The sequence below is a fragment of the Nicotiana tomentosiformis genome, chromosome 5 (genome assembly GCF_000390325.3).
Source record: "Nicotiana tomentosiformis chromosome 5, ASM39032v3, whole genome shotgun sequence".
In the NCBI taxonomy this organism is placed as follows: Eukaryota; Viridiplantae; Streptophyta; class Magnoliopsida; order Solanales; family Solanaceae; genus Nicotiana; species Nicotiana tomentosiformis.
The window spans coordinates 80,137,581-80,152,081 of NC_090816.1; the positions used below are offsets into that span (position 1 = coordinate 80,137,581).

Here is a 14,501-nt window from a genome sequence, read left to right on the forward strand (position 1 = left end):
GGATCCTGATCATGTTGAGCAGGTAGGACCCGCTCGGGCACCTGAGGAGCCTGTTGCTACACCGAGGCTCCAGGAGACCTTGGTACACTTCATGAGTATGTTTGGGAGTTTGGTCAAGGCAGAGTTAATTCTGGTTGCACCAGCTACTTCTCAAGTTGGGAAGGAGCTCAAACTCCCGTCGCCCATACGCGAGAGCAGGTTGCTCATGTTTATCAGACACTGAGTGTTGTGTCGGTATAGCCAGTAGTTGTAGTTCAGCCCGAGGTAGGGCCAGTTATTTTAACTGAGGTGTAGAAGATTTGGAGAGGTTTCAGAAATTTCATCCGCCCCTGTTCAGTGGAGGGGCTTCTGACGATGCACGGGGCTTCTTGGATCAATGTCATTACATTTTGTGTACCATGGGTTTGGTAGAGTCGAGCGGGGTCGACCTTACTAATTTTTAGTTGACGGGGGCAGCATACAGATGGTGCCAGACTTATGAGGCAAATAGGCCAGCTGGCGCAGCACCACTTACATGGTCCTAGTTCTTCGATATTTTCTTGAGAGAGTTTAGTCCACTGACCTACAAGGACGAGTTGTACATCGAGTTTGAGCAGTTGCGCCAGGGAAGCATGACTGTGTCCGAGTATGCTATGAGGTTTACAAAGTTATCTCATCTTGCCCCTTCCTAGGTTTCCACAAATAGAGAGAGAGAGAGAATGTACATTTATTGAGGGTCTCACTTAAAGCCTCAGATTTGGGATGGCACGGGAGTTGGATACCGGGACTGTATTTCATCAGGTTGTGTAGATTGCTTGGAGGTTAGAGAATATTCGTGGGCAGGAGAGGAAGGATGGGGAGGCTAAGAAGCCTCATGGTTTTGGATAATTTAGTGACTCCTACTATGGGGGAAAGGTCTGTCATGGTAGAGGTCATATCAGTCGGCCAGTTCAGTCCGCACTTCAAGTTTCCCGTAGTGCTCCAGCTAGCCATGAACCCTAGAGCACTCGTTTCGGACAGCCATCTTTCAATGTACTTGCTTGGGGTTCCTACAATGGTTATTCCAGTCGTCCAGGGTAGACTCAATACCAAAAGCCACGCCCACAGAGAGGTTGTTTTGAGTCTGGTGATACTAGGCACATTATGAGAGATTATCCTAGACTTCGGATGGGTGGACCTCAGCAGGTACTCAGGCTATGGTTCCCTCACCAATTGCTCTCCACTTGCACAGCCAGATAGAAGTAGAGGATAGGTGAGTATAGGCCATCCTAGAATGGGGGCCAAGCTCGTTGTTATGCTTTCCATAGTGGGACTAAGGCAGTTGCATCAGATGCAGTCATTACAGGTATTGTTCCGGTCTGTCATAGATATGCATCAGTTTTATTTTATCTAAGTTCTACTTATTCCTATGTGTCATCCTACTTTGCTTCATATTTGGATATGTCTCGTGAATCTCTGGATACTCATGTTTATGTGTCTATGCCCGTTAGGATTCTATGTGGTGGATCGTGTCTATCATACTTGTTTGGTCACTACTAGGGGCTACGAGACTAGGGTTGACCTGTTGTTGCTTAATATGGTGGATTTTGATGTGATTTTGGGCATGTATGGGTTATCTCCAAATCACGTTATTCTTGATTCTCATGCTAAAATAGTGACGTTGACTATGCTGGGGTTGTCGAGGTTAGAATGGAGAGGTTCTTTGGTTCATATTCCTAGCAGGGTAGTGTCTTTTCTGAAGGCTCAACGGATGGTTGAGAAGGGGTGCTTGGTGTACTTAGCCTTTGTTAGAGATATGAGTGAAGATACATACACGGGTGCTTCAGTCCCCGTGGTGAGGGAGTTTTCAGATGTGTTCCCTGTAGACCTACCAAGCATGCCACCTGATAGAGATGCCGATTTTGGTATTGGCTTGGCACCAAGCACTCAGCCTATATCTATCCCATTATATCGCATGACTCCAGCATAGTTCAAGCAAATGAAGGAACAACTGCAGGAATTGCTAGATAAAGGTTTCATCAGGCCAAGTTTATCATCTTGGAGTGCGCCGATTCTATTTGTGAAGAAGAAAGAGGTTCCATGAGAACGTGCATTAACTAGAGGCAATTGAACAAGGTTACCATCAAGAATAAGTATCCATTGTCACGTATTACTAATTTATTTGATCAGCTTCAAGGTGCTAGGGTATTCTCAATTGACTTGACATCGGGGTACCATTAGTTGAAGATCAAGGCTTCGGATATTCCTAAGACGGCCTTCAGGACCTGTTATAGGCATTATGAGTTCTTGGTGATGTCTTTTGGACTGACCAATGCCCCAGTAGCTTTCATTTATTTAATAAATAACGTGTTTACGCCTTATCTAGAATCCTTCATCATTGTGTACATTGATGATATATTGGTATATTCCCGTCGTAGGGAGGAGCACTAGCAGCATTTGAGGACTGTGCTTAGACTCTAAGGGTGAAGAAGCTATATGCAAAGTTCTCCACGTGCGAGTTTTGGTTAGACTCAGTGGCATTCTTGGGTGACGTGGTGTCTAGTGAGGGGATTAAGGTAGATCCAAAGAAGATTTAGGCAGTTCAGAGTTGGCCCATACCTTCTACCACTATAGAGATTTGGAGTTTCCTAGGGTTGGCTGGGTATATCGTCGCTTTGTGGAGGTATTTTCATCTATAGCAGCCTCATTGACTAAGTTGACTCAGAATGGTGCCTCATTTAGGTGGTCTGACGAGTGTGAGGAGAGCTTTCAGAAGCTCAAGATTGCCATGACTACAGCTCTAGTTCTGGTTTTACCTTCGGAATTGAGTTCATACACTGTTTATTATGATGTGTTGTAGGTTGGCATTGGGTGTGTGTTGATGCAGAAAGGTAGGATGATTACCTATGCTTCACGTTAGTTGAAGCCCAATGAGAATAACTACCCTATGCATGATTTGGAGTTAGCCGCTATTATACACACACTCAAGATTTGGAGGCACTACTTATATGGCATGTCTTGTGAGGTGTATACAGATCACCGGAGTTTTCAACATCTATTCAAGCAAAAAGATTTGAACTTTAGGCAACATAGGTGGTTAGAGCTATTGAAGGACTATGATATCACCATTCTTCATAATCCGGGAAAGGCCAACGTGGTAGCCAACGTCTTGAGTAGGAAGGCGGAGAGTATGGGGAATCTTGCTTTTATTCCAATTGGGGAGAGGCCTTTGACTATGGATATTCAGGCTTTGGCCAATAGGTTCGTGAGACTGGATATTTCAGAGCCTAGCAGAGTCCTTTGCTTGTGTTGTATCACAATCATCCTTGTTTGAGCGTATCAAGTCCTGTTAGTATGATGATCCCCAGTTGCTTGTCCTTAAGGACACGGTGCAACGAGTTGGTGCCAAGGAGGTGTCTATTAGAGATGATGGTGTATTGTAACTTCATGGCCGGATTTGTGTTCCTCGTATGGATGGATTGAGAGAGTTGATCCTTAAGGAGGATCATAGTTCACGGTATTCCATTCACCCAGGTGCTACGAAGATGTATTGTGATTTGAGGCAGTATTATTTGTGGTAGAGGATGATGAAAGACATTGTTGATCATGTCGCACGGTGTTTGAACTATCAGCAGGTTAGATATGAGCATCAGAGACCAGATGGTTTAGTTCAGAGGCTAGATGTATCGGAGTGAAAGTGGAGCGTGTCACTATGGATTTTGTGGTAAGGCTGTCACAAACCTTGAGGAGATTTGATGATGTGTGGGTCATTATGGACAAACTGACCAAGTCTGCATATTTCATTTCAGTCATGACTTCCTACACTTCAGAGTAGTTGGCTCAGATTTATCTTAGAGAGATTGTTCACCAGCATGGTTCTTGTATTTATTATCTGGGATTGAGGCACTTAGTTTACATCATATTCTTGGAGAGCGGTGTAGTATGAGTTGGGAACACAGGTTGAGTTGAGTATGATATTTCATCTCCAGATAGAAGGGTAGTACCATTCAGATCTTGGAGGACATGTCGAGATCCTGTGTCATTGATTTTAGGGGCCAATGGGATTAGTTTTTGCCTTTAACAGAGTTTTCCTACAACAACAGCTACCAGCCGAGTATCGAGATGGCTCCGTATGAGGCTTTATATGGGAGGCGATATCGCTCTCCGGTTGGTTGGTTTGAGCCTAGCGAGGCTAGGATATTAGGCACAGATTTGGTTCGTGATGCTTTAGAGAAGGTGAAATTGATTCAGAAGTGGCTTTGTACAACACAGTCCAAGCAAAAGAGTTATGCTGATAGGAAGGCTCGTGATGTGGCATTCATGGTGGTTGAGAAGGTTTTACTTAGAGTTTCGCCCATGAAGGGTATGATGAGATTTGGGAAGAAGGGCAAGTTGAGCCCTCGGTATATTGGTCCTTTCGAGGTATTGGAAAGAGTTAGAGATGTGGCCTACAAACTTGCTTTGCCACCCCACTTATCGAGAGTTCATTCAGTGTTCCATGTTTCCATGCTTCAAAAGTACTATGAGGATCTGTCACGTGTGTTGGATTTCAGCTCGGTGCAGTTGGATAAGGATTTGATTTATGATGAGGAGCCACTGGCCATTTTTGATAGGCAGGTTCGAAAGCTGAGGTCGAAGGATATTGTATCAGTGAAGGTTCAAGGGAGAGGTCAACTGGTCGAGGAGGCAACTTGGGAGACCGAGCATGATATGCGGAGCAAACACCCTTATCTTTTTGACATCCCATGTATGATTCTAAACTCGTTCAAGGACGAATGTTTATTTAAGAGGGGGAGAATATAATGACCCGGCCGATCATTTTGTGTATTTGAGCCATATTTCCCCATTTGATGCACCCCGTATGTGTATTTGTTGTTATGTGACTTGCGGGATGGTTGGTTTGGTTTCGAAAAAGTTTTGTATTGAAATGGAACGCTTAGTTCCAAGGTTGAAAGCTTAAGTTATAAGAGTTGATGGAGGTTAACTTTTGTGTAGATGACCTCCGAATGGTGTTTTGATGGTTCCAATATATTCGTATGGGGATTTTAGACTTAGGCGTATGTCTGGATTTGGATTTTGAGGTTCCTAGGTTGATTTGGCTCTCTTTGGTAAAAATTGGAAGGTTCAAGGTTTGTAAGGTTCATAGGGTTGACCAGGAGCTGACTTTGATGTTATTGGGTTTAGATTATTATTTTAGAAGTTATAATAGTTCATTATGTTATTTGGGACTTGTGTGCAAAATTTGGAGTTATTCCGAGTTGGCTTGACGTGGTTCGGCATGAGTTTTAGAGGTTTGAAAGTTGATTAGTTCATTAAGCTTGTACTTTTGATGTTATTTTATGTGATTTGAGGCCACGAGTAGGTCAATGTTATATTTTGGAACTGGTTGGTATATTTGGACGGGGTGCCGAGAGGTTCGGGTGAGTTTCGGATGAGTCTCAGATTATTTTGAAGCTTGAAGGCAGTAAGGTTATGGTGTTTTCGCACCTCCATGGTTTGGACTGCAGGTGCAAGACTGTAGGGGCGGACAAGATGGCGCAGAAGTGAAGTTTGGGCTGGACAGGGAATTCCGCAAATGCGGAGTCATGTGCACAGAAGCGCTGGCACAGGTGCGAGGAATTATCCATAGAAGCGGAAGGTGGTCTGCAGAAGCGGATGGTCGGCATTTGAGTGGAGCTCGCAGAAGCGAGACCGTGGTTGCAGAAATGAGCTCGCAGGTGTGAGTTGGAGCCCGCAGAAGCGAGAATCGCTGGGCAGTGCATCAAAATAGAGCGTTTGGCTTATTTTATCATATTTTGAGATTGGAAACTTGGATTGGCGATTTTTGAGGCGTTTTCACCCATTTGGATTGGGTAAGTATTCTTAACTCAGATTTGATTATTATTCATGATTCCATCCTTGAACTTGGCATTTGATGATGAATTTAAGTGGGAAAAACTGGAGATTTTGGCAAACTCGTTCTAAAATTAAAAAAAATAGAGATTTGAACCCCGATTCAGAGTCGAATTTTGGATGAAATTGTATATTTGGAATTATATTTGAATAGGTAGTCAAAATTTGTGACTTTGTCGGGTTCCGGGAGACATGTCCTTGTTGACTTTTTGATAAAGATCGGAGCTTTATTGCTTGGAATCAATTTTTATAGCCATGTTTGATGTTATTGAGTTATTTTTGGCTAGATTTAACCTGTTCGGAGGCCGACTCGAGAGGCAAGGGCTTTTTAGAGTATTAATTTAGCTTGCTTGAGGTGAGTATCTTGTCTAACCTTGTGTGGGGGAATACCCCCTTAGGATTTGGCCTTAATTGTTTATTCATCTTATGTGAAAAGCAACGTGTACACGAGGTGACGAGCATGTACACGGGTGCTATATCTGGCTTATGACCGGATTAGACCTTAGGCTATTAATATGTCTTAATTTGAGGATGTATTTTATATGAAGCACTTAATCACTTTGTGGCTACGTGAAAATGATCATTTTAAATAATTTAGCCGTAGTAATGCTTTATATGTTAAACACGCATTCACATGTTCCTATTTTTATGTCCATGTGCACCTTATTGATAAATTATGAGCTTATATCGTTGATGAAATTTATACATTATTGTTTTGTGATAATTGTGACACACGTAGATATGTTAAGCGGATTGATTGCGTGTTATCATGAGGTCTTTGCCATGTGATTGTGATTATTATTGTGCGTGTGGAGCGAAATAAGTGTGGCGTTTTCTCGGGCTGCCCACATGGCAAAATAAGGGTGGTAATATGTGCATGTGACGAAATAAGGAGGGCATTTATTGTTATTTGCACATACAATAAAATAAGGGTGGCATTGTTGATGATGTTATGCGATGATTTGGGGGTATTTCTCTTAATATTATTTATGTATTGTAACGGGATTGATATTCTAATCATATGCATGTTTTCTTAAAACTCTGTCTTGTACTTTTAATGAGTTGTTAGTTGAATTTGACATCCTACCATATGCCCCCACTTTTTTTTGACGATTTGTTGATAAAGGTGGATTCTTCTACTTTGAGTTGTTATCTCATGTTCTAACAAGATTGTTGATATTATTTTGCATTACATATTATGTTGCCAGTTATTGATACATTGCACAGGTTATTTGACTAGCGGGTATCATATGACTTGAACCTCGTCACTATTTCACCGAGATTAGTCTTGATACTTATTGGGTACCGAATGTGGTGTACTCATTCTACACTTCTGCATATTTTTGTACAGATCCAGGTGTTGGAGGCAGTAGCCTTGAGAGTGAGAGCTTGCGTCGGTCGTGGGGATTCAAGGTAGAGTTGCATGATATCCCAGACCCTTGGAGTCTCATCCTTTATGTTGATACTGTTAATTTTACATTCGAACAATATTGTATTTTGAATATTTCGTATGTATTCAGTTAGAGCTCATGACTCTGTACTACCTAGTTCTGGGAGATGTATTGAGTATTGCCATTTCGGCTTGTATTAACTCTACTTTCACTTTTATGTTAAACTCTGTCTTATTATATCATGTTTTGTTGAATTAATGTTGTTAAGTGAGAGGCCTACCTAGTCTTAGAGATTAGGTGTTATCACGACCCCTTTGGTGGGATTTGGGTCGTAACAAATATATATAATTCACGAATAGGATATGTGGTATATAGCTAGAAAAGGAAAGGAGATATATGTACTCGATATCCAAAAACCTTCTTGATTTGGTGAAGAAAGATTGCAATTTGGAAAACAAAGAGGTTGTGATACCGGCACTGGAGGAATCGATCACTACCCACGTGGAAGGGTACCTGAGTGTTTACTCGATCCGGTCATCATCGATTTTTGCAAGAAATAGCAGGTGACTCTCGGCCAAATTTATTCTTCTTTCTGGAGGATCATGATACTGCTCCGTTTTTTCGTGAGCAAAATCGATGGGCTTCTCTTTACCCTCGACCACCTCGTAAGGTTATATAGCCCTCGACTCTACCGAGGCGGGTTGATAAAGCTTCAAAGTCGGGCCACCAAGGTGTTTACCTCAAGTATAGATGAAGATAAAGATCGGGGTTGGATGGGCCGGTTCGTTAGGGTAAAGACCTCGGACCTGATTCCAGCTGAGAGTATGCCATTCCCCGAGAAATGGAATATGAAATGTAAGTATGATTTCCTTTTAAATTTTTGTTTGTTGTTTTACTTTTTCATCTTTTCTTATCAGTATTTTTCTCGATGCAGTCGTTGCTTGGATGCCAGGTGCGGTTCCCCACCTCGAGAACTGGGTTAGGAGCCTGGTTTCGACATCTAAATACACCGAGCGCGCATGGCGCGATTTGTTAAAGGGCCAGTGAAAGGCTCGTACTCATGGTAAACCTTCTTCTTAGCTCACCGATTTGCTTACCGTTCAAGCATTTTTTTCAAGCATAAGTTTTACTTACTTTTCTTTCTTTGTAGGTCTCAAAAAAGACGCGGTTATGAGACCCCCCATCAGGTGATGAAGAATCCTTACCGCCTATTTCAAAATCGGAGAAGGTGATTAAAAGAAAAAGGGCCTCGGACTCCAAGGGTCAAAAACCTAGGAAGAGAGCGGCTCGAAAACCCAAGGCGAACATAATCCCTTTGACTATGGAGTCGGTCCTGAGTCTAAGGGAAGAAGAAGAAGAAGAAGAAGAAAGTGATTCCGGGCTGGTGGCCCGTGCACGGGCTAGCATCGATACTCAAAATACTTCGGCATCGGTGGAGTTGACACTGCTCCGTCCAGGCTTGATGGGGTCGAGTAGGAGGCTTTGACCCAAGTCCCTGAGCCGAGGGAGACCGAGAATGTTTTACCTCGGGGCAAAGAGATCGTGAGAAGTTGTGGATGTCGGTGTGCGAAGAGAGCTTGAGGCTCCCCAAGACGGAGGTGGTGCTCAAAAAGACCTACTCGGGGGAATAGAGATCGGGAATTCCCCCTCTTTTCCTTCATTTTCCCAGTCGATGATACGTGACGCTCAAGCTGTAGAGACTTGTCATGGGGAGGGAGCCCATGGAGAGGAGGATCCTTTCCATGGTTATTTTATCAGGGTAGAAGATGCCACCGGTCCGAGTGACTTAGAGGTTTCGAAAAAGAGCTCGAGCGAGGTGGGAGCGTCTTGCCTTTTCAACGAAGCCCAACGGACCCTGAATCGGGTAGGTTCATACTTTCTTTTACAATTTTCATACTTGTTTTTTTTTTCTTGTATAATCCCTTCCTTTTATTTTTGTAGGCTTTTGTGCTTCATCATGAGGCTTTTCTCCAATCCCGAAGGGAGCTGAGTTGGTACGAAGCCGAAGTTCGAAGGCTTACTGAGGAGAGAGATGCCTTCAAGCTTCTCAGTGAGCAGAGAGAAGGAGAAGTAAAAAGACTTCGGGGTGAGCTTGAAGCATCTCGGAAAGAACAAGCTGAGTTAGTCGAGCAGGTAAAAAGAATCTTTGGATTTAATGATATTGATTCAGGAGTGATGGCTAATAGTTCGATCCCGCAGGTCGAGCAATAGCTCGACGTGATCAGGCAGCTTCGTGTTGAAGTGGACGTAGTGAAGTCGGAGGCCGAGGAATGGAAGAAGAACATGGACCGCATCACCTCAGAAAAGAAGACTGCCCGAACTCAACTGGCTTCGGCTGAGGCCCAACTCCGAAGCTTGAAAGAGAAAACCTTGGTGTAAGCCAAGAAAATCGAGGAGTTCTAGTTTCGATTGAGCTCAGCAGATTCTGATCGAGAGAGATTGGCCACGGAACTTGCAGCAGCCAAATCGAAGGTTGAGAATGCCATGGCCAATGCTGATGCAATGGTGGTTGTTTATCAATCTGATGCCGAAGCTGCTCAGGTTCGAGCAAAAGAGGTTGATGAGGCTGCTCAGGCTCGAGCAAATTGGGTTTCCGAGCATGTTAATACCAGTCTCGAAGGGAGATTCTTGAAGAGATCCATACTCGTGGCTTCGATCTTACAGTCGAGATCGAGAAAGCTAAGGAGCTTGAAGCCGAAACTAGAGTGTTGGCTTTTTCCGATGATGATGATACCGAGAGTACGAGCGGATATAACAGCGAAGGGGGCTTCGAGGGCGAAGATATTACTCCTGCAGAGGGCTAAGTCCTTTAGTATTTTTTGTGTTTCTTATAAGACCGTTTTGGTCTTTTGTAAAGAGATTTGATCGGGTCATGCTGCCCTTGTAAATGATTTTTGACATGTATAAAAAACTTTCTTCCTTTCTGCTTTATAGAATTGTGAAGTTGTATTCTAAGGTTGGGGTTTACATAATTTGATCAAAACCGAAATAGTGTAGCCCTTAGGCCTTTTGATCGAGTGAGTACTTACTCGAACTCGAAGTAAAGTAACCCTTAGTTTTATAGTTAAGCGAGGATGGTTTCTCGAACTCAAAGCATAAAACAGCCCTTAGGTTTTATGGTCGAGTGAGTGTTTGCTCGAACTCAAAATAAAAAATAGCCCTTAGGCTTTATAGTCGAGTGAGTGTTTGTTCGAACTCGAAATAAAAAATAGCCCTTAGGCTTTATGGTCGAGTGAGTATTTGCTCGAACTCGAATTAAGGTAGCCCTTAGGCTTTACGGTTGAGTGAGGGTTTGCTCGAACTCGAATTAAGGTAGCCTTTAGGATTTACGGTCGAGTGAGTGTTTGCTCGAACTCGAAATAAGGTAGCCCTTAGGCTTTACAGTCGAGTGAGAATAATTTCTCGAACACGAATCAAGGTATCCCTTAGGCTTTTTACGTAGTCCCCGATTCGGGGTTATAGTTCGAACTTGAATCAAGGTAGCCCTTGGGCTTTGTAGTCGAGTGAGAATTTGCTCGAACATGAAGTGACGTAGCCCTTAGGCTTTATACGTAGTCCCCGGTTCGAGGTTATAGTTCAAACTCTGTCAATGGTCGGCCCTTAAGCCTGTTTGCATAATAGATCGAGAATATGAAGCAGAAGAACCATTCTGAGGTATGAGGTATGAGATATCAGTAAAGAAAAATTTCTCTTTATTGGTTATTATACATGCGTACATATTTAGGACTCGAGCAAACTATGCGGGCATGGTTCGTTTGACCATTTGGCCCTTACAAATTTTTCCTATCGAGACCATGTTGCCATAGAGTAACGAGCTTGCCCAAACTTGATATCCGAGGGCGATGCCCCCCAGTATTCGAGGTTGATTTGTAAAGAGGCCTCTGATACTGTTGAATCGTTCTAAGTTAGCACGATCAATGGTTGCCTCGTTAAAAACCTCACCGGAAAACCCATTTGGGACAAAATCGGTCTAAGGAAAAAGGAGTGCAACATGTGCTTTCACACATAAAGGTTTTGTGTTTGAAGAATCCATCCCTGTTTCTGCTCGAACACCTGCAAGGATTAGTATCGAAATACAAACGAACATGGAAGGGTCGTACCTTAGCAGTAGTATCGTTTTATGTGTGATACGTTCCAATTGCTCGGTATTTATTTACCGCTTATCATACCGAGCTTGTAGGATCCTTTTCCGACAATTTTGAGAACCTGATACGGTCATTCCCAGTTCAGACCCAGTTTCCCTTCATTCGAATTTCGGGTGTTGAGAGTGACTTTTCTTAGTACCAAGTCCCCTATGTTAAAATGTCAAAATATCATCTCAGCTCATTGACGATCGCATTAATTACTTCATCCAACAACTTCCTTTGATTAGTTTTATCTATTTAAATTCTTTGCTTCAATAATTAACCTAAAAAGAATATATATATATATATATATATATATATATATATATATATATATATATATATATATATATATATATATATGTATAAATCTTTCATTTAGCTCACGCGACAGCAACAAACACACATATCAACCAACTCAAACATAAAGTCTAGAAAGAATAAATTATAGCTTGTTGTTTTAAAATTCGCTAAGGTAAAAGAGAATAACAAGAGGAGAAAAGCAAAAGATAACAGACCATGTTTTTAATCAAAATTATGCATAGAATTTTCTTTGTTAACGTTTTTGTTCCTCTGATCATTTCATACCTATGAGACAAAGACCTAGTTAGAATATAGAATTTTGCAATTGTTCTCCGTTCACCATTTTGTATTAGTTGGTTTAAGATCTAAGAAAATTATGTTTGTTATATCAGATAACAGCTTCTGTTATCTTCTGGACCCGATGATTTCTTTCTACATATTACGTATTTGATCAATAAAGAACTCTAGATTATACTTACATGAATAATCCAATCCAAAACATGGTCTATTATCTGCTAAAAGTAGGATTCACAAAAGATCTGCCACCTGACCCTGCGACATCGTCTGGTGTGACAATATCGGTGCAATCAAACATAGCCTTTGACTACGCCGGCAAACACTTGCAAGCCGCAGGTTAGAGGACATCAGCGTATATATTTTAATCTTTGTAACAAAGTTTAAGTTTATTTTAAATTACAAAATTTTAAAAAAAAAACATGAAAGATATTATATCATTTTACATAGTTTAAATAAGGAAATAAAGAATTAATATGAAGTAAAGTCTATTAATTTAAAGTCCAAAATAGCAGGACTTTTTACGTAGGTCAATAAGGAAAGATTTAATAATTAAAATTTTAATTTGAATAAGGAAACATATAATAAATAAATTTATTTTATTTCAAATTCCTAAATATTAGGACGATAATTGTAAAAGACTATTTTGTTCAGTGCAAACTCTATTTTTAGAGAGTAAAAAAGACGAACGACATTTCGCTAAATGCCTTTGTGTTTTTAGTATAACTAGTTTCAGTATACGTGCGATGCATGTGTGTTCTGCGTCTATTATTAAAAGGACGTACAAAATATAGAATAAGAATGAATTACATGAAATAACAATTGATGTCGAAATACATGCAATAATGTTTTAAATAAATAACAAATACTTTACATATAGATGAATTCAAAGTAATTGAATATTTTCTAAATCTTCAAAGATGAAAGATTTAGATGAGTTAGTTATTTAGTAGTAATTATAATTATATGTATTTTATTGTACAAAATAATGATATATTATGTTGTTGTATTTGGCATAATCTACCTTATTTGAGTTTTAGTTTTTCTTTGAAGCAAGGGCAAATGCCACATTTATTTTGTTACTTTCCTTAAAAGGAAAATATAAATCTATTTCTTATTTGGCTAATTTTCTTTTTTGGAGAAAAATGTTTGTATACTATTTTTTAGTAAATTGCTCATATATAGGTCAAATGACCAAATCATATTATTGTATCTCATTTTATATATTTCTCTTTTCTCATATGATTTATTTTTATTTAAAGTTTGCTATGTGAGCTCCATATAAAACATGGTTATTTCAATTTCAATAAATTAAATTTAATGAATTTCATAATGAGCACACGGTTTGGACTCCACAATAACTTTGGTATTCATTCCAAATAAACCTAGACAAATTATAAATTAAATAAGCAAAACCTAAACAAATTACTATAAACACAAATCAGAAATAAACATACATGTATTAAACAAATCAAATATATAAATAATTACAAAGAAAACTAATTGCAATGACATTCTAATCTTAAATTTTAATTTGCCCACTGACTTTAGACTTGGACATTTGATCTAAACCAAATATAAATAAATTATCAAGAAAATCAAAATAGAAACACATCGACTGAACAACCCTCACCTAGACTTTTATAGAGCAACATTCAAGTAACAATTTTTCAAAATTCAATTTTTTTAAAACTTTTTATCAATTCTATTTTCCATCTCAAAAGAGTAAAATTATGGCATTGAGAATCTAGTTTCACCTTTTTCAAATGAGAAGAAAATTACTCTTAAACTAATGCTAAATTAAAAACATAACATAAGTACAATAAGTTCACTCCTATAGGAATACAAAAAGATGAATGAAAATTTTACATATAAAATTACCCCTAAATGTAACATACAAACTGATTTTGATGGTCATATCTTTTGCTACCAAAATCAAACTTTTATGGCCCTTGGTCGGACATTTTTTTATAGCAAGAACCATCTTTTGGTGACCTTGAAGAAATATATATAAAATAACGGACAAACACTGACAATAGTCTATAGAATAACATATAATCTTTAACCATGAATTAAGAAATATGATGAAATTAAAGAAGAACGACAGTATTTTAATCAAAATAATGGATGCTCAAAATCATATTTTAAGCGAGTGATGTTTAATTTTAAAGACCTAAATATATTATTTTAGTCCTAAACTTGTACATGTTTTACTATTGTTATTTGCAATGGGAAGCTATTGCTTTATCGATATTAGAGAACCCGTTTAACCTCATTTAAATTAAATAAGAGATCGGCCACTTTAATTTCACAAATTGTTAGAATTTTACAGTTAATTAAAGAAACTCTATTCGATTTTGTCGTTATTTATGGTAGAAAGCAATAAATTATAATCATTCAAGTTTCCATGTTTACCTAATTAACGTTAGGTAAGTTTTTAAAGTTCGTTATTTCTGTTTTTGTAGAATAAGAAAATCTTTTAAATTGATTTTAAAGGCCTAAGCCTAATGCAAATAAGAAAAAATTTAATAAACTAAAT

The 14,501-nt window shown here is 39.5% G+C and overlaps 1 protein-coding gene across 1 annotated transcript; it reads left to right on the plus strand.

Moving 5' to 3' along the window:
• The first annotated feature begins 1,555 nt into the window (after window positions 1-1,555).
• LOC138892647 (uncharacterized) lies at window positions 1,556-1,948 on the plus strand. The gene has a single exon (XM_070176382.1). It carries the CDS (start codon window positions 1,556-1,558, stop codon window positions 1,946-1,948), a length of 393 nt encoding a protein of 130 aa, XP_070032483.1.
• The last annotated feature ends 12,553 nt before the right edge of the window (window positions 1,949-14,501 follow it).